A 20131-nucleotide genomic window follows, 5' to 3' on the forward strand; every position below is an offset into this window, starting at 1 on the left:
AAAAACACGATTTGACACCAACCAGGTTGAAATCTTTAACCGAGGATCATTACAGCAGCATTGAGTATCGTTTTCCTCCCTATGAGGGACGCCTATTGTTTATGGCAACAATTTAAAGGCATAGCCTACTGAGCAGGATTTTCCCCTTGAAATGCCATAAACTCATCCAAAAATGATCCTCCTCAATCATGACGTCTGGCCCAGTGGTGGTCTGTGTCTGCAGAGAGCCTGCCTTCTGCCTGGATTTTCTTATTTCTGAATGTTCGGGACGTTTCTGGGCGTCGACCTTTTGGCAGTGGACGTGTGCGGCTGCAACCAAAACCGCTGCTTGCAAAATATGAGGGTGTGACTCTGAAAAAGTAAAGTTCAGAGTGCCAGACTGTACACTCACAGAGAAGAAGAAACGCTAATGGCAGACACAGTGTCGAAGAAACGCAAGTATAGCCAGGCGAAATACCAAGCAGACAAGGCTCGCTCCAAAACGAGAGTGAATCTGGGGTTTTCTTTCTCCCGCTGGAGAGTGCTGAAGGAGAGGATGGGGATGAAGAGTGACGCGGAGTTGGCCTGTCTTCTATTGGACAGGTAGGTGCCGGTTAGCTTAAAGACCCTATATAGACAACTTTTTTCCTTTAACTTATCATTATGAAGTAAATGTGGATTGCACAGTGTAATGGCTATAGAATAATGACACAATCGGCGTTTAGATTGGTTCCCTATAAGCCTCGCTTTCACTATGCAATTCTGTCTGCCACCGAGTACGAGCTCCCGGGAGAATGAAGGCTCGATTTACGGCACAAAGGAAGTGCGTCATCCATTGCGCAACCAAAAGAGGAAGAGGATAGGTTTTCCCGGGTAGCTATCCCCAGTAGAGAAAATGGCGGACGGTGGAACAACCGAAGTGACAGTGGAAACTCTACCCGGCAAGAGAAAAAGAAACCCGTTGACGGAGGTGGCAAAGAAGGCGAAGAGGGAGAGTGATAGAAATAGAGGTAAAACAAGAGTGAACCTCGGACGGGTATTCACTCGATGGAGACAGCTCCGGGACTTCAGAGGGTTCAAAACCGACATTCAGTTGGCGTTCTTTCTACTGCATCAGTAAGTAACACAACCTGCCTACTTATTAATACCACCGGATGTTTTACTCTGCCTTTATCATAGCACTGAGATCGGGGTTTCTAGTTCAAATTGGGATTCTTACAGTTGTTTCTTGCTTTGGACAGTAGCCAGGCTGCGCTAGCAACATGGCTAACGCTACCGCCTGCAGCCAGAAAACAAACCAGGAGCTATAAGGAAGCCAGGACCAGCCAGAAAGCCAGAAACAAACATCTATGTCATCTATGCCAACAAACATCTGTTTGTTTCTGGAACAAAAGAAACAAACAAATGATCCGTTGTCCGTTTGATAATCTAAACAAAGAGCATGTTTTCTTGCAGTGGCCTCTCTAAAATGAGCAGTGGTGAAAGTTACTATATTGCGTTATGATCAAGGAGTTAAGAAGCAGACAGATGGTTTTCTATTGCACTGAGCTAGGCTCTAACGGAAAGCGATCCGGTTGTCTTTGCGACCGCGGCGCAAACAACATTACCACTTGGAAACGCTAGGGGGGGACAACGGGGGGAAAGTTGAAAAGTTGTCTGTATCCACTTTTATAATTCACATAGCTTGTTATATAACAGATGGAAAATATTATGGTAGTCCAATGTTAAACCTGCAATAAGCAATATCATACCCTAAAACAATCCTGAAACTAATGTGTGCTATGTGGAAATTGATACATACCAATCTCCACACATGCGGGCCAGCTGTGTTGCTGTTTTCACGTTGTCAACTTCTGGTCTGGAACGTCCCTCCCGTTGCTTTCCATTGGGTTTTTTTTCAAACAATTGTAGTTCGGCTCTCCTTCGCTGTTCAAAAGCGGTGTTTCACGCAGTGCCGTCCCCCTGTACACGAGTGTCCCCCCCAGTGTAAACACACGCGTCGTACAGTACTGCCTGCCGTACAGCGCTGCCCCAGTTGTAGTATCATATGTCAGCCACCAGGTGTCACCTGTACACAGAGACACTGTTTACTGCAGGCTTGCTGTGCTAAGATGTTCCCCGTGGACTCCTGTAATGTTCAGTGGCCATAAAGAATGTAACCTAAGGCTATATTTATGTAGGCTACATGCTATTTAAAAGGAAAGAGTCCAAAAGTGAATTAAGGTTTTGAATTCCAGTTCAAAAACAAAATTTCATGTTATAGGATTAAAATGATAGATTGTCATACATATAGGCTAACACGGATTGTAGCAATGGCTTCATGTTTATTAATAAAAAATAAAAAAATCTAAACAATTCATGACTTTAGAGAGTAGGGGAAAACATCAGAGAAGGTTCTGATGGGACTGAAGCCTAGACCAGCAGGGAAAGACCTGTATGTAGACCCAAAAACAGACGGCCCACCACTATCTCTGTGACTATACACTATACTCTGAATAATAATGACCAATCGTTTTATGAGCAATTCACTCTCTACCCAGCAGATTAAAAAGAAAACAGAGAGAGAGGTTGAGAGGAAAGTACATTAACTTTCATTGGAATTGAACCCTGTTCAGCAAACTGAGATCCCTTGATTTTCACCAAACTACACAGAGAGATGAAACATTCGGGGCAGAACAACATATCAATATTATCTCAAGGTTGTGTTACAGTGAGTTTTGTAGTGTGTAACGTTTGAGGTCACTAGTTTTGAGGCCTATCACACATCTAAAATCCTCATGCAAAAGGTCTGTATAGGTCTTCCCATGTGAGTGATTCTGTGCCTTAGCTCTGATCCTACACACATAATGATAGATCAACCAGGATTGCAATGTACAAACCAACACCCACTTTGCTTCAGTCAGGGCATTCTTGCACTGGGTTCCCATACAAAGCGAGAAAGAAAGGAACAATCACAGAGGGTGAAACTAATGTAACATCCCCTTATGCAGATCCCATAGTTCATATGAAAATTGCTTTTGTTGCAAAATACCTTTCGCCTACAGTTAAATCTATCAAAACCATTTATGTGTAGGACGGTGGTTTTTGCTCCTTTTCCCCCAAAGAACTGCAGAAATGCCATCTATATACAAATGAATCAAACCTTAACTACAACCTGAAACCATATTTTCACTGATGGCCTACATACTCATTGAACCCATTTGTAGAACAGATGGTCTTTTCCACATAGAATAGATTGTACAGATCTAACCAACAAGAACCCAAACAAGCATATTAATGTGCACAGAGTCCATGGTGTGAACATTTGATTGACTGTGTTTTGGTATCTTAGCTCACAGTACTATACAGCACACCCTCATCAACAATACATTGTGTTGGGTATAACAAATGGCAAAAGTAAGAAAACAAGAAGCAAGTAAGCGTAACCTGCGTGCATATCAAAATAACACTTAGAGGAAGTAGCATTAACGCATTTATTTAAAAATAACACTTGACAGGAAAATCCTCAAAATGATTATAGTAGCCTAATTTTAGTTAAAAAAGTAGGGTAAAACATGTTCGCTTGGCTCTGGGTAAAGAACTGTATTTAAAGCCTATATTAATAAATGAATATAGGCTTTTTCAGGTAATTCAAAACATTACATTTGCAAGGCCTTTGTTTGGTTGCAGTACCAAGCTATCTCCCTCCCTCAGTGCACTACTGAGCAAAAGCACACTCCAGTTTCCTTCAGGAAAGTGAAAGAAAGGCACAGATTCAGTCGTGGAGTACATGCGCCATCTAGTGGAGAAATGCTGACATGAATGTACGGGAGACAGCACTGCACGGCGGCCCTCACCCCCTCCCATTCCTGAACATTTGTGATGATGGCGGAATCGGCGGAGCGAGGGGGCTCAACGACCGGTGCAAGTGGTACCAAGCCAAAAAAGGAACGTAGCCTGTGCAAAATTTTACTTGATCAACAACGAAGCAAAACACGGATTAACGTAGGACTCGCATTCAACCGGTGGAGAAATCTACGGACAAGAAAGGGGATAAGAAATGACACCGATTTGGCGTTCTTTCTTATGGAAAGGTGAGCAACGTTTAGCAACATTTCGCAACTCGCATGGCTTGTCCTGTCGGTTAACGTTACACCCAAGGATGTTTTATGGTTCCCGAGAAACACACGGTGAATACCATAAACGTATGATAGCATACGGCACGCGTATAATAAGAGATGTACAGAAAAGGCTGTGATTTGCTTGGTCATTATGAAACGCATTATGTGAGAACTACATAAGAATACGTTTTGACCCGCTGGGCTTGCCGTATCCCCTGGTAAGGTTCCCCGCGAATAGTGCACCAAGGAAGTGCCTCAACCAAAACGGAGGACTGCCTCACTTTGAATGAACAGTGTGAAGTAAAATGGCAGACAGTGGAGCCGTTGAAAAAACACAACTCCCGACATCTGGACCCTCTTCCAAAATCGGCGTAAAGAAGCCTTTGACGGAGCAGGCAAAGAGAGCGAAGGGTGAAAGTGACAGAATCCGGAATAAGAGCAGGGTGAACCTCGGCCAGGCGTTCACGCGCTGGAGAGAGCTGCGGCAGCACAAGGGCTTCAAAACTGACACTGAACTGGCTTGCTTCCTACTCAAGTTAGTGATATAACAACAAGTCTATCAAACTATGTAATGACAGTTATTCAACCAACTCTTTTCGCATAGTTAACTAACGTTGTAGTTACCAGAACCGTTGCCATGCTACGGTCCTGTACGTTACCGGGTTATAGTAAGGTTATAGACAGCTTCGCAACATCACAGCCAGGCCATGGACACTCGTGCGAACATTTGGACGTTGAATAGAGCAGTTGACAGACGGCCTGACCGCTGAAAATCCATGTAGATATGGCGACGAGTCGTTGTGCTACCTGTAACGTTTTGTGAAGTTAGGACCTAAGCTACATAATATTTTGATATCAGTTCAGAACATGTACCGAAGCTGTTTTAATCACTGCCGTGGGCTTACAAGTGTAAACTAAACTATGTTTACACTTGCTTGTGCAGAGTGACTTGAAACTCTTCTTGAAGACTGATGAGGAGGAGGGGGGCTTGGTTGATGGGCTTGGTAGATTTCTTCTATGGTGACTGGTTTAATCTCCTTTTATTTGTTGTATATATTAATCGTTGTATTGTAGAGTTTGACACATCTCTCCTACTGTGCGCTGTAGCTGGCCAATATAGGCCTAACGTGAATTAGCTAGTGAGGTGGACTGAACATGCTTGCTGAGCTTAAAGGGCTTGAATCTTGTGCATGGGGGACTTTAAGGGGGGTTTAAAGTTACCCAAGAAGAGTGAATGGTTGGGGTTTCGTTTCTTTGAGTTGTGGTTTTCCTGTGTTAATGTAGTGGCCTCCTTTGGTGCTCTCCTTTGGTGGCATGATGCACTCTTTTCTTGGTTGTGTGCCCATACTTTCAGTTCCTGTAGGGTGGTGTCAATGAAATAATCCACCAGTGTTTTCCAGACCTGGTTTCTTCGCTTAGGATTTGAAGTGAAGGCAACCATTTTGTTTGGAGATGTATCATTTAAAATATCAGTTGATTAAAAATAAGTACTGTGGAGTAAAAGAACAGGGTATGTTGTAATGGCAAGTTAAAAAGAATAAAATGTAGGCCAATTTAAAACCCTGTGATTGTGTCCTCAGCAGATACAGTAGATTCATCAAAATGACAGATTCAGTTGTTTAAAACTTGCAGAGTGCTCTCTAAGACTCAACATGCCGTTTCTAGCCCACAATCTTCTCAGTGGGTCTACAGATATGGTGAAAGGATTAACTTCTAGTCCATTCATTACCCATTTGGTTTGTTGTACTGATTTTTTTCAATGGGCTCATAAAAACAACCCTCCCCTATATCTGGAGCCCCTCCCACCCCTGACAACAGCCCAGGCTCCACCAGCTCCTTCAATGACAGGTCCGATAATGTGAGGGGAGAAGCCAGATGTTATGTCGAAAAAAGCCCGCTATGCCTCCCAAATTGCTTTTGATACAGCGAGGTCAAAAACAAGAATAAACATTGGTACTGCTTTTGAAAGATGGAGGAACCTCAGACAGGCCAAAAGAATGAAAACTGATGCCGCTTTGGCCGTTTTTCTCCTAGACAGGTAAGGGCTATTTACTGGACTAATTGATCCTATCTGGGAAACTCGTCTAGCTCTGCCAACTAGATCTGAAACCTAATTTCCAACTCAGCACCAGGCCGTGCGGAGCCTGATAAAGGTAAAGCCAGCTGATGTAATGATGTAGCTTAATATATTTCCATTATAAACCGATCTGAGAGGGCTAACTTTGTGTTTGTTGGTATGCTGCGCCGCTGTAGTGCCACGATCCCATTAACGTTATAAACTGTTGTCTGTTATGCCCGTGTCTGTGTGAGATTTTCCTTGCCCAGTGTAGTGAAGTGTCAATGATATTTAGAACGTAGTTAGCATAGAACGTTAGCAGCTGTAAGTGCACATTCACATTTGAAGTTTATGTTTAACCATTTACCACACGTGTGTTTTGATAGACTCAACGTCAGGCAATACTGATCGACCTTAAGTGTGTTCTGAATATTATAAACCTGTTAAAACAATGCTGTGTGGTGTTTACAGTGCGTGCCGCCATGTCAACATGACGTCATACAGTATAACAGCTGAAAACTCGGGATGAGAAGTCTCTTCCGACTTCATACATTTTAGCCTCGTAGGAAGATACGTTATATAAAATGATGCTGTCTGTTCCCTGGTGAAGGGTGTGTGTATGCAGTTTGGAAGGGGGGTGGTGGAGACAAGTTGTCTATTTTGTGATTCATCTTTGCACCTGCAGGAGGGGGCAATCTTGTGTATTATACCTGTATACTGTATAGTGTCAGTAAATCAATACTAGCATTTGGATTTCAAAATTGATGATGCAGCGGGATTCACATGCAGCTATTTTCAGAACTAGGCAGCTGAAGTGAGCTTTCATCCATGTTTTGAGCTTGCTACAATAGACTGTGTGTATATGCTATTTCCATGATAATTGATGCAAAACACAAGGAAGGGAACACATGTGGCATGAGGGTACATTATCTTATTGTCAGACAGTGGTGCATGCCCGCATTAAACTGTAGGAGCAATTTCACATTATGAAAACCAGTTAAGAGATGCATAATGACACGTGTTCATGGTCTCTTACCTTGATTAATGGCTGATTGGCTGGAGAGCATACCATGGTTGATATGAAAATGCAGCAAGTGTAGTTTTTATGAATATGAATGCTTTCAGGGCAATAATCTGGAATTTTCATCTCCTAAAGTATGAATATAAGACATTGGACTGTCAGGTCCACTAATGTCCTGGTCCCACACTATGGTTCCACACTATGTGCAGTTAGGCAATAGGCATACACAATCTTTGTGATGCGCTGTGAATTAACCAGTAAGCTAACTTTCATGTTTTCTGATTGCAGTTATCTTGGGGCTAATCCTTTAGAGGTCCAACCTGCTCTTTCAAGCATGGACAGAAATTCTTCATCCAAGAACAGGTGAGGAGCCTGTATATAAATTGTAACCATTGTTTTTAGTACCATTCCTTATGATCGGTACGAACATGACAATGGCTGTATATTTGAAAATAAGTTGCAGCAAGCGTAAAGTATCCACAACTCATTCACAATTTCTGTAACACTACTGGATTTGTCAACATGTGAACAGAGCCTTGATGTTTTCCATTTGGTCTGCTTCTTTTGCTACTATGCAGCACTGGCTGTGTGCAATTGAAGAAGGCACCTAAACTCATACAGCGTCAGGATACAGCTGCACCTTCAAAAAACAACTCAGAGGACAGGTAAATGAAATTAAGTGTCATTGCTGTTACTTCCCTGTCCCCAGCCCATCTGAATGCTGCAGACATTGTGCAGACTACTGCAGAGTACATGGAAATGAGGAAAATGGAAATGAGGAACCTTGAGTTTTGTGAAAGCCTTTTGTCCTGTCTGCCTTTCTTTAGGGGAACTGTTTCTAATCCACACCCAATTGTACCGGGTGTGTCGACTGGATCTGGGGCCGTTTCTTCCATCCATCATGCTGCTGCTGTCCAACCATCTGAAAATGGAGCGGTAAATCTTGCTTCAATTAGTAGACTTGATTTTGACTGTGATCTCTTTATGTAGCATAAACTCCAGCAGACCTCTTCTCAATATTCAAGTTATTAAGAGCAAATAACAAATAAATTATTAATAAATAACAACTCTATTGTCCAACACGTAGGAGCTTAAGCTCTTACTATTGCAGATGTTTCTTGTTCCTCTTCAGTGTCTGTTATTCCACTGCTTTCACTAACTGTGCTATTGGCTTGCTGTGTTGTGTGCTGTTTCAAGGACCAGAGAAAAAAAGACAATGCTTGCCAAAGCCAAGAAAGACACGACGACTGGACAATGACAACCAGAGTCTTTGAAAGTAAAGGTGAGCCACTCTCACATTAGCTGAAGTCTCCCTCCAGCAAAGGATTTCCGATGATTGTAATCAAATGATTTGTTTACAGGTCAAAATGGAGTAATGAATGACTCTGGGGAAGCTTGGGATTGCCTCGGCGCCTCAACATATGTGGATGATGGGCAGTACCTGGTGGATTTGGAGAGGTATGTTGATGTGAATAGTCAGGATTCACTTTACATTTATATGATAACCCTTTTAACTGTATGACCATCAGCGTTATGATTACCCAATGAACATAGTCTGCTCAATGTCATTTGTCCCATATCTGCACAGTTTTTCATTTCATGTTCCATTAACAAATCTATGACTTTCACTGCACTCATGTGACTCACTCCCTGCTTCTCCTCCGCACCCCTTCAGCCCATCTCAGCACATCGTCGACGAGGAGTGCATCCTCCAGCTGTTCAGGACGTGCCTCGAATGCAACAAGCAGTGTACGGTGAGAAAACGCGTCAGAGGCCTACAGCTGGTGGTGTACCAGGCGTGCTACTTCTGCCACTGCCGCTGCAAATGGACCAACCAGCCAGAACCAGAACCAGCCACCCAGAGCGAGCACACGGCCGAGTTGACGTAGTGCCGCCACGTTTCGGCCGCCACCAGAAAGACGCTCCAAGCTGACCGCGCTTGTGTTGTGATCAATTCAAACAGGAAATATTATTAGTTCCGGTTTGAACACCAGTGACACGGTGGAAATTGGCGGCAGGAATCACAGCCACTTCATTACTTTGACATAAGCTACCTCCCTGGTGTTTCTAATTTTCCCTGGAATACCTTGTCAGGAACAACACTACTTTTCTGTATTTTTTTCATTTCTGGATGCCATCCATGCACATCTAAACCTGAGGCATATTGATCTGAACTGTTTTTTGTCCCCTCCCCCCAACTAAGATGTTGTTGTGATGCTCTCCTCCATGGACATGGAATTGTAGCCTTCATTGTTCAATAGCTTGATATTTTATCGTGCTACAGAAGGAATTGCCTCACTAAAAGACTTGCCAAAACTTTATAGGTTCTTGATATTCTTTGGTCAAATTTTATATGGACAAGCAAGGGTCTAATAAATTTCTTTAACAGAAATTAACAGAAAAAAGAGAAGTCAGTGAGCCCACACATTTAATAGGGGGTGAAGGGCATTTATGTGTTGATTAGACAAAAGATTGGTAGACAGTGTTTGAACAATGCAACCTTGGTGTGATCATATCATTGGTCTAGCAGTCCTACATTACCATGTTCTCAGTTCTGGCTAATGCTTGGATACAATCAATATGGAGCTATAGGAAAGGGTAAGTTACATAAATGTGATTATCATCGCCCCCTGGTGATCAGAAAGCATAACACCAGGTTAGTTTAAAAACCCAAGACACTACAGTCATCAAATAAATAATGCACTGGCACAGTTACAACAGTAAGGAAGACATCTCACGTAAGAGGAAAAAAACAAAAGAATTTAAAAAATCTTGTCAGTGTGTGACATTCATACTGATTAGTTTTGCATCTGTGGTCCCGGTTGGCAAGAGGAAGAACTTTTTGTACTAGTTGTCTGCTACAATAACTGCACACAGTGAGGGAGTCATTTTAAAACATTCTTAAAGTTATCAAGTATGAAAACCCATGGAAGAAGAGGACTTGGTCCAAGGTATCGGTAAGTTTACATATAGCAGCCGAGGTGAGAGGAAGAGTTAGCTAGTAGCTACATTTTGTCAGTGTGTTCAGTCCGATAAATACTCACTCCATAACAGTCCGCTCTTGGTTGAAGGGAGAACATTGTGTCACTAAGGTTACGGTACACTATGTGTAACCTGGGATCACATAAGGTTTTAAAATGTGAAGTTTCTCTTCCTGTGCAAATCTCAGAAGGAAGATGCCTGAGGAGACAGTATTGTTGCAGCCAGTCAGAATATGTCGTACCCTCAGTTGTGACTGGCGGAAACAATGTTGTCTCTTGCGGCATTTTCCTCCAGTATAAATCCAGCCTCAAAGTATTTCAGTTGGAGCTGAAAACAGCCGTGGTCAGTGCAGACAGCTAGTGTTGTACTGGAAGGAAGCCATCTGGACCCGACTGCGCAGCCTCTGGACCTCCAGGTCCCTGAAGTAGTCGTCCTCGTCGTTCTGGATGATGATCGTCTGCAGCTCGCCGATCTCCCGCTCCATCCTGGAACGCAGCTCTCGCTTCATCTTCAGCAGAGCCTGCCAACAACAAGCAGGGATAAGTGTTTCTCAATAAAATATAGTATATTCCTCTTTAGGTGTGCTGAGCCCAAAAGAGTCACAGTCACAGTTTATACGCTTAAAATTCATATCTATATATAAGCGGTTATGTCTTGACATACACAATGCACAGTGAGTACGAGAATTTCCCCAAAATGAGCTTTACCTTTTCTTGCGCTTTTTTCCGAACCTGGATCTCCTGCCTTTCTTGTGCAAGTGTTTCAGCCAGCAGCGAAAACTGAAAGAGAGCGAACATCGCTTACGTGAGTTTTATGAACACAATGGCTCTACATTTACAAATAAAAGTTTGGTTTCCAACTGTGTTAGAACTTCTTCCAGTATTTATTACAATAAATTCAGTCTGTGCAGTGGACTTTGTGTGTGAGTATATGTAAGGTGTCTCTTCTCCCTGCAGAGTCTACAGGGTTCCCACACTCGTATGATGAAGTTCAAGTACTTTTAAAATTAGTATGTTTTTGGGTAAGACATGATATTGGACAAAAATTGGATAGAGGCCTCATTTTCACTTATGCGTACATACAAATACTTCGAACGTCCATCCGTTCATTTCATTTATTTTAGGCCTTTTACTTTTCTCAAATCAGAGTTGGTGTTAGGGAATCAATTTAACTCAATAGAATGTCCTCTTTGCACAGTTCTCCCACCTGGTCCTTGTAGTAGTTCTCCATGGACTTGATCTGGTCCTGGTGTCGTCTCTGGTGCTCCAGCCGCTGCTCCCTGGCGTACGCCCTCTGCTCCCTCAGCCTGGCCTTCTGCAGCTCCAGGCCCTCCTCAAACAGCTGCCGAAACATCTACACACACACACACGTACCATCAATACCAGATACTAACGTACTGTACCGCAACCTTAAACTGAGTAGAATTTAGTAATATGAATAGCTAATATTTAATGTTTTTTCTGCAGATCTTGGTCTTTGGACCTACTCAAACGTTTAGATACACACAGAGAGGGATTTTCAGTACCAGCTTCTGTCTGTCTTAGAGAATAAGTGAGGCAAAGACAACCACATAAGGAGCTGCGAGGCCTTCAGTACCCACCCTCTCCTCCTTGGTGCGCGCCCTCATCAGGCGGGCGCGGAGCTGCACGTGGTAGTCGTTGTGGTACTTCTTGGCGCGGGCGATCTGCTGCCTCTGCTCCTTCAGCCTGTTCTGGGCCGACTTCTGCTGCTGGATGCGCTCTTTAAAGTCCCTCTGGAGGAGGAACGTTTTAGCTTGCTACTGGCCAAATATGTGTGTGTGTGTAAGAAATATTTGCTTGCGTGGAAGAGAAAATGTACTAATAAGGGTGTTGGAGTAGGAGTGCAGAGAATCATGTGAGGAAATACACAGGTGGGAGAAACCACTGTGTGCTTATTTGTGAAGATGAAATAACATTGTAAACATCCAGCTAGACATTAAGGGATCTTTTAAGCATGTACAGTATGTGTGTGTGTGTGTTGAGGCTCACCAGACGCCTGTTGTGCTCCTGTTCCTTGCGGACGATCTCTCCCAGCAGGTCATGTCTCCTCTGGGCTTCCTCCACCTGGAAGACAGGCATTTCTTTTATTTTAGGTATTCATCCATCAATCCGTCCATCCACTGAGTCATTTGTCCCGACCGTCGTCCTACCTGGCTGGAGAGTTTATTGCGGCGCTGGTGGCTGTGGGAGGAGGAGGCGGCGGCGTGGAGGCGGTCCACCTGCTGCATCTGCCGCTCCCACATGCGGCCCAGGGTGTGCGGGGAGACGTGGAGGTGGGGCAGCTCCTCCAGGAGCACCGGGAGCAGGTCGTTCTCCTTCACCTTCACTGGAGGGGAGAGGGGGAGACCAGAAACCGGAAGATTATGATCCAACTATGTTTACATACACTCAGTCTAATTATTGCCCTTACTCATCATCAATATCTACATGGCTTTCTTGTGGGCTCCTTCATCTTAAAGGGTAACTTCGGTATTTTTCAACCTGGATTGTTATTAGAAGTGTCTGACAACATTATGGAAAGGACCCTACAGAGAAATGAAACGTTTTTCTTTACCTTTCGCTTGATCCGGTCTGTGTGTAACCAAGGCTCAAGTCTCGCTAGAGTTGAGTTGTTGCAAGAAGTCATCACTTTTGTATTTCGTTGTGAATTAACTTTGTTCTTTTATTTTTTTTAAATAAACAATTTAAAATAACTTGTCCTGTACGTGATTTCCAATTCAGTTTCATGACAGTATTGTATGGTGCTGTGTCAGAGTTACACTGTGTTTCTAAACAGAAGTGTTTGTGGCCGCTGTGTCGGGAAGTGAACCAGGTCGACATTTAGTTTTGACAGATGAACTAACTGTATGATGACATCTTGTCAAACTACCATGGCAAAGTGCTGTAAATGCTTGAACAAGGATACAGGGCCAACTCATGATTTTCATTACCTGGTTCTGCTAAGTAACTCAAATAAAATAGCAAGGAACTGAAGCTGCATTTAAATGTCAGAATGTAATGTATGTTCGATTGGATCAATTACGTACGCCTGTTGAAGATAACAGCTCCATCTTGTACATAACTTTCTAAATCCTCTTACAACAGCTGAATAGGTTATTTACAAATAAAAAACTAAATTAGATCTACATGATGACGTTGAATGAAGATTAAGTATTGAGGGGCAGACGAATATGAACTTTAGGAGATTCCTTCTCTCTCTACTCTGCTCTCACAGCCGCCCCTCCCACCAAACTGTCCGTTCCCACGCTCCCACCTGCAGCTGCTCGCTCCCGACCTGCTCACTTGATGACGAGAACGCGGCAGGGCTCGCTCGTGGGCGCGTTACTTCTGGCGGGGGTACGTAAGCAGACACTACTGCGCATGCACCGTGGGCCGCACATCACGGAAGTAAACCAGGAATAAAAAAACTTTTTTGGCGTATGCGCTGGGTGAGCAGCTTACGTTCAAATGAATGGGCGGCCATTTTTCCCTTCATCCTCCAGTTAATATAGAACCTCCTTGGAGAGTGCCAGGGGGAGTTTGTTGTGTTGGAGTACAGAAATCGTAGCTTAGTGTTTTCTAAAAGATATATTTTTTTTAAAAGAATGGTTCGTGTTTGCGCAGTTCCGAATTGTGCCAACAAAATGTCGCGCAACACTTCGCGCAGCTTTCATAGACTACCTTTGTTGGATAGGGACACGCTGAAGTTGTGGCTAGTTGTGCTACAAATGGATGCTAACACTCCTGTCCATACACTGCGCCTTGCAGACCATAGGGTCTGCAGTGACCATTTCGACCGGGATGACTACTGCCAGCCAAAGAGGAGAAGAAATCCTATACCAAAGCACTTTTTCCTAAAGAAAAATGCTGTTCCAAGAGTGGAGAGATCTGCTGCAGACAGAGTGGAGGTACTGTTATTAGCTAAAGTTATTGTGTTAACCTGGCATCAGTATGGTCCTTTCCATAATGTTGTCAGACACTTATAACAATCTGAGCCTGCCAGTGGCAAAAACAAGCACTTTAGTGGACGTACATTGACGGTGCGCATTTGCCCCGTTGGATTACATTGCAGCCCGTTTCGCGGCTGCCGGCTGAAGCGATCTCGCTCAAGACTGGACCAATTTCAAAAAATGTTGTCTCCTTTAGTCACTTAGACACAAAAAGATGGGAAAATGGGGTCCAGGTTGAAAAATACCCACGTTACCCTTTAATGAGTGAAGACAGACGTTGAATGTTTTGATGCATTTGGCCATTGAACTGCTTTGGTTGTGGGTTTCTGTTTTAGTTGTTGGCCTGCTTCTGTCGCGCATTCAGAGGCAGGTCTACGGGCCGCCGCCGGGAGGAGCGGTACGTCACCGCCCGACCGGGAGCCAACCAGTGCGCACGCTCAGCCAGCTGCCAGCTAACGCTAGCCGCACTCGCCTCAATGCCTCGGTTGTGTATTGTCGTTGGGTGCCAGGGTGTCAACAGTGGATATTTTTTCCCCAGAGATGAAAATATTCGTTTGCGGTGGATGGCACAGTTGGAGGGAAGGACCAGACACCCGCTATCCCCTACAAGCTTTATCTGCTGCGCGCACTTCCGTAAGCAGGACTTCAGCAACTGGTATCAAAAGACACTGGGATTTGCAAGTAAGCTGGTGCTGAAGAAGGGAGCCGTACCGTCACTTTTTGACGGCCAGGAAGACACAGACTCAGAGGTAAGTCACTTGTTAGCCAGCTTATCTAGGTACTAATGTGCTTGACCAGACAGACGTCCTCCACCAGCCCAGCCACACAGTGAACGTCATTTTTTTCGGGGGATCCGGCGCCCCGCCGGCTATGACGAGATTTAAACGGTATGCGTACTCCGCCTATCTGGTCCGCTGCTGGCGTACGGCGGCGTGCAAATGATGCGGACCCACAGTCGTCACGTCCCCGCTTTGTCGGTCTCTGGAGTCCGAATTCACTCCGTGTTTTGTTGTGCGACGTTACCGACATCTCTGCGTATTTAGCTATCCGTCTAGTCCCCTTTCTCTGCACCCCGTGCTCACTTCTCCTCCTGTCACGTCATGCCCTCCTCCCTCGCCTGTGCGGTCCCTGGATGCACATCGACAGATAAACTCCAAAACAAAGTGTCATTCTTTCATATCCCAGCGAAAGCACTGGAGCGATGGACCGCGTTTTTGGTGAGCCGCGGTCACACTGGAGTCATCAGTGAAAAAACCCTTATATGCAGCGCTCATTTCCCCCGGGAAGACTTCAAGAACTTCAACGAGAGAGCCCTCGGTTTCGCCAAGCGGTTTGTTTTGGTGGAAGGGGCTGTCCCCTCTCTCCCTCCGCTCCAGCCTCTCCCTCTCCCGACACCAGACACCGTTGTTGGTCCGAGCCTGCAGCTGCAACATGTAAGTTGCATGCTTGATTCTAATTCACGTTTTGCCTGGCTTGATAGTTTTGCGATCTATAATACCTCATTGTTTGCTATACGTGCCCGTGTTAGTATACATTATGTGCCGTATACTTCCGGGTACATTCTCCCCGCTTGCGCCATCTCCTCGGTGTTGTCATTATGCTGCGTTCTAGTGCTATCGGAAATTCTGACGTCCTGCTTGGAAAACTGTTCTGCACTGTTAACTCATGCACAATTTATCAACCCCGTCTTTTCAACAAACCTTTAGAGGCCCGACTTTGGTCTAATGTAAGTATCCTCCTGATGTAAGTATCCTCCTGATGTGTACGTTGTTGCACCTGCGACCAGTAAGGTTGATATCCCCAATTACAGGGACGTAAAGGCACTTTCACGAGTTAATTGAGCCTTGGTGATATAATTTTGATAATTTTAATGAACTCCTTTTTTGGGGGGCGTGTTTACATCCCTCCCTGCTAACGTGTTGTAGTCACCACTATTTCTGATTTCCCCAAGTGTTCATGGTCTTAAATACAGTGCACACACTTTGATTTTACTGCTACTATAGTTTTGCCACTGGTTGCAATAAGGAATCTTTAGGCATAAATCAGTTATGTGAGAGTACATTGTACATAAGTGATCTTCATATTATGATAGCATCTTAATTGTAATCTAATTTGTTGAAGGTGAAAAAATGAAAAGCACAGCAAAATGGAAGAATTCCTACACACCGTAATAGGCTTGTGGGTCATGTCAAATTGCAAACACAAATTTGATTGTTTGAGCGGTCTTGATGAGGTTATGTGTCTGATTCAAAGACAGAGATCCACAAAGGCCTCATAATCCAGTCATCTCTCCAAGGCACCCACAAGTAGCAAGCTAACTAGCTAGCTAAAGTAGCATAGACACTGCAATCAAACTTAAAGTATTTGGGCTGGCTTCAAAGAACGCACTGCTTGATCACTTATTCACAGTTCCTCTTCCCCCTTTTAGATTTTTGTGGTGATCCAGATCATCCACATCTGGGATTTCCACCACTGGATGATAATTTCTTTTGTAGCCATAGTTATTATGCTGCATTCACATACCGGTGGGAAAGTTGGCTGCTTAACAGCATTGCATTCACATGTTATTTGGATGGAAAATCAAACCCAGGAGACAAAAGATACATAAACACAAAATTATGGAGGCTGCAGCATTGCAGGTTGGAAAATTGTTCAGCACTGGCAGAGGTGTGTGCTCCTGGTACATATGCAAAGTCATGAGTAATCTATTTTGACGGTGCAGAGCTGCTACTTGTATATTTCACTGCTGCTCGCCCAGTCTTGCATATTGCCACACTTCTCAAGTTTTCCATCTTTCTTCTAAAACCCAAAGTGGGTCCACACTTGCCATTTGTAGGTGTTTGGTGTATCCTATATTTTCTCTGCCAGTCAACATTCTGGACAAAACAATGGGCAGAGGAGCATAGAAGGGAGGGGTTTGTTTTCTTTAAGCAAGGGGTGGAGGGACGTGATGTGAATCTTCACTGGACTGACACTTTCAGAGACCAGCATACAGACTCGATATGTGACATATCAGGCTTTTCCTATAGAGAGAAGCCCACATTCATTTAGCTGCAATCCCCTCCCAGCTTTTGCCCGAGTCATGCAGTTTCAATCAAAGAAGCTGTATCTTGGACATTAAGCCTTGTGCATCCATTCAAAAGAGTGTTACACTCCTTGTTCGCAACTTCCACTTTGCTCAGGAGTGCTTCGACAATTTCGGGCAGGTCCAGATGGGGTTTGGGTCGACCCTCTGAATGAAAGAAGACGACATCTAAACTTCCCCAGAATCTCAGCCACCTCTGCTGCAAAAGGCAAGCTGCATTTGCGCTTTCTAAAGGGTGTAAAAGAATGTCTGGATTGCGCACATTCACGGCCAACACGCAGGTGACTTGAGAGGGATTTGTGACAATACTGCAACACTAGTGGTATTAAATGTTTCTATTCTACCCTTTGCAATTACTTGCAGGTAAAAACAGAGTTCGACTCCATTCTTCCTCTGAGTGAAGATGCGCTTCCAAGTTCTGCAGAGCCAGTGCCTCCTCTGGTGAGTATGCTCAGAGAAACAGTCCCATTGACAGCAGTGTCAGTTTGGCCATAGACAGTCCCAATCGATCTGGTGAGAGAAGCATCGTCTCCAATCCAATAATTTGACTGGGCCAGAGCTATCCATTAATAATATTTAGATTAAGGATTTGGCTTTAAAATTAATATATTGTTAGATGAACTCTATTTCACAAGAGCACACCAACAAGGAAGGCTGACTTGGGAGGGGATTGCATGCCTTTTGTTAACGCAAATAAAATCAATTATTAATTCTCCCTAATTAACCTTTATTAAATGGTGAGATTTGAAAGGGAAAGCAGAATTTGACCACACAACCTTTGTTAAATGTGAACAAACTGACTACTGCTCACAAGTGGCTATTTTCATCAGAAATGTTCCTAACACTGTTCTATGTATATTAGTTCAGGTCTTCTAGTGAACTGCCTACCACCAAGTGTTGAGAATGTGTCTGTGTTGTTTTGTAGCAACCAGAAACAAAAGATATTGCCAGTCAGTATGTGAACCTCCACCTGCAAGACAACTGGACATCAATGGGCAAACGGCTAGGCCATTTCAGAAGCAAAGGTGAGTGAGTGAATCTTAATAGTCTGACCAAATGAGAAGTCTAATATTATCTATAGGGGTTGATTTTCCCTTTATTTATCCAGGGAATTGTTTTCCTGAGCATGTGTGCCCCTTTTCAGCGGTTTCACTCCTTGAAAATTACTGAAGTAAACATATGTAAAATTGTTATTCTCTTAAGTATAAAATGAAAAGAAAACAAGCGGAATTTGAGTTGTCATTCTCTTTTAAGAAATGGACATGGGAGCATACTGTACTATTGCTTATTCCTTTCTTTGAATGTTTCTATATACCTGCTTTCCAACTGAAAAGATGTCAGTGACTAATGACAGCCCTGATCTTCATTCACAGGCATTCAAGTAAATCTACCCCGTAGGGATGTCTCCTTTAATGTGAATGAGATGTGTCCTCTGAACATGGAGAGGTAAGTCAGCAAGTAACATTGACAGTATTTGGCTTCCTCAATGTTCCACGTATACAGCATACTTTGAGGTAACTTGTTAGCAGACAGCTCTATGCTATAGTCATTTATCAAAGTTCCTTACTTAACCACCTTCTCACACATCCACTGTAAAAAGTATCCATGGTGACAATTCATGTTTTTCCCCCTCTAGCCATCCTCTATCCAACCGTTGCATCATTATAATCTCTAAATCTTCCTCTCTGCCTAATTATAGACCAACTGTGCAGCACATCATTGACGAGAAGGCCATCCTGCAGCTGTTGGAGCACTGCCCGAAGTGCAACAGAAAATGCCGTTGTACCAAACACACGCGAAGCCCCTATTTCATCGTCTACCAGAACTGCTACTTCTGCGAGTATCGCCGCAAGTGGGCCAACCAGCCGGAAGCTAGAAATATAAAAATCTTAAAGCAACGCGGACCAAAAAAAAAGAAACTGCCGGCGTTGAACACAGAGTCTGTAAATGCTGAACCTCAGCCATCACATCTTGAAAAAATCTGTGTTTCCAAGTCTCCAGACTCTGAGTCCAACCATCAGTTACAGAGCTGAGCAATGTAACAGTTGTCTGTATTATACATTGAATGCTGCAACAGCTTCCAACCCGTTAGACCACCTTGACGTACAAGAGGTTACAGGAAGACAAACTAACCTACCTCATGGTTAATGTTTGACACATACATGTAGGGCTGCATGATTAATCGTTTATCACGGTTTTCCACAATTAATGATCATGTAATATGGTGATCAAGTGTTTGTTTTATTTCCAGTTCCCCTTAAAGTCGGGGTGTGGTCTATGAAGCACTTCCATTACACGTGACCAATCGCAACCGTAGAATGTGCACCATGTGACCAAAATGACAGTTAACATGGAGAAGCCGGCAACTCCAGTGGGAAGGAAAGGGTGAAACCTTACATAGACAAGGTTTGGAAAAATGTAGCCATGAGTAAAGTGGAAAAGAATGGAAAATCCTTCTTCTGAGTCTGAATGTGAAACCGTTTTAGTTCCTAACAGAGGATCATCATCTGTCATTTGAAAATAATGTTTTATACCAGATGACAGATTCTGTGCAAAGTTTTCCTTATGGTTCCGTTCAGTAGTAATTATTATTTGAATTTTGTAAATGTTGTAAAACTGTGCAGCCCTACATACATGTATGCAAGACATTTTCGATATGGGAAAATGTACTTTTACTGAAAGGTCTCGAGATGGGAAATGCAAAAGTCTCAACTTACGTGGTGGGGCTTTCCTGGGGGATTCTTGCCGTCTGCGTCCTAGTGTGGTTTGTCTGGTGCGTGGTGACCGATGCTGGGGTGTCACTTTAGCTGGGGACTGTCTGGGGGTCCGGGGGACGTCCCTCAGTATGGCCTCTCTGTATTCCCGCTCCTTGGCACACAGATAGACGCAGGTCAGAAGTGGAATCCACCAAAACCGAAAAGCCATGATACATAATTAACATGAGCAAATCGGCTAGCAG

General features: G+C 43.8%; 3 protein-coding genes across 7 annotated transcripts; 2 read left to right on the forward strand and 1 right to left on the reverse strand.

The window, feature by feature from the left end:
* The first annotated feature begins 761 nt into the window (after positions 1-761).
* LOC139649534 (uncharacterized) lies at positions 762-9551 on the forward strand. Of its 4 annotated transcripts, none has more exons than XM_071525960.1 (7): positions 762-1095; positions 7445-7519; positions 7735-7821; positions 7984-8092; positions 8354-8438; positions 8518-8614; positions 8832-9551. In XM_071525960.1, exons 1-7 carry the CDS (start codon positions 875-877, stop codon positions 9043-9045), a joined length of 888 nt encoding a protein of 295 aa, XP_071382061.1. In that variant the 5' UTR covers positions 762-874; the 3' UTR covers positions 9046-9551. The 4 variants fall into 4 exon arrangements, with proteins under 4 accessions (XP_071382061.1, XP_071382063.1, XP_071382060.1 ...); XM_071525962.1 differs by lacking the exon at positions 762-1095 and adding an exon at positions 3848-4052; XM_071525959.1 differs by lacking the exon at positions 762-1095 and adding an exon at positions 4360-4614.
* Positions 9552-9554: 3 nt separating this feature from the next.
* On the reverse strand, positions 9555-20125 carry LOC139649533 (centrosomal protein of 95 kDa-like). The gene is made up of 7 exons (XM_071525958.1): positions 19890-20125; positions 12309-12484; positions 12148-12222; positions 11739-11891; positions 11345-11491; positions 10846-10917; positions 9555-10658 (listed from the first exon to the last, which is right to left on the reverse strand). Exons 1-7 carry the CDS (start codon positions 20095-20097, stop codon positions 10482-10484), a joined length of 1008 nt encoding a protein of 335 aa, XP_071382059.1. The 5' UTR covers positions 20098-20125; the 3' UTR covers positions 9555-10481.
* LOC139649535 (uncharacterized) lies at positions 13755-20032 on the forward strand. Of its 2 annotated transcripts, none has more exons than XM_071525964.1 (5): positions 13755-14045; positions 17536-17613; positions 18098-18197; positions 18546-18618; positions 18872-20032. In XM_071525964.1, exons 1-5 carry the CDS (start codon positions 13782-13784, stop codon positions 19203-19205), a joined length of 849 nt encoding a protein of 282 aa, XP_071382065.1. In that variant the 5' UTR covers positions 13755-13781; the 3' UTR covers positions 19206-20032. The 2 variants fall into 2 exon arrangements, with proteins under 2 accessions (XP_071382065.1, XP_071382064.1); XM_071525963.1 differs by lacking the exon at positions 13755-14045 and adding an exon at positions 14512-14836.
* Positions 20126-20131: the final 6 nt, after the last annotated feature.

Source organism: Centroberyx affinis, unplaced genomic scaffold (assembly GCF_046629955.1).
Source record: "Centroberyx affinis isolate AG114_WGS23_722 - 3 ecotype Tasmania unplaced genomic scaffold, CSIRO-AGI_Caff_v1 ptg001370l_1, whole genome shotgun sequence".
NCBI lineage: Eukaryota > Metazoa > Chordata > Actinopteri > Beryciformes > Berycidae > Centroberyx > Centroberyx affinis.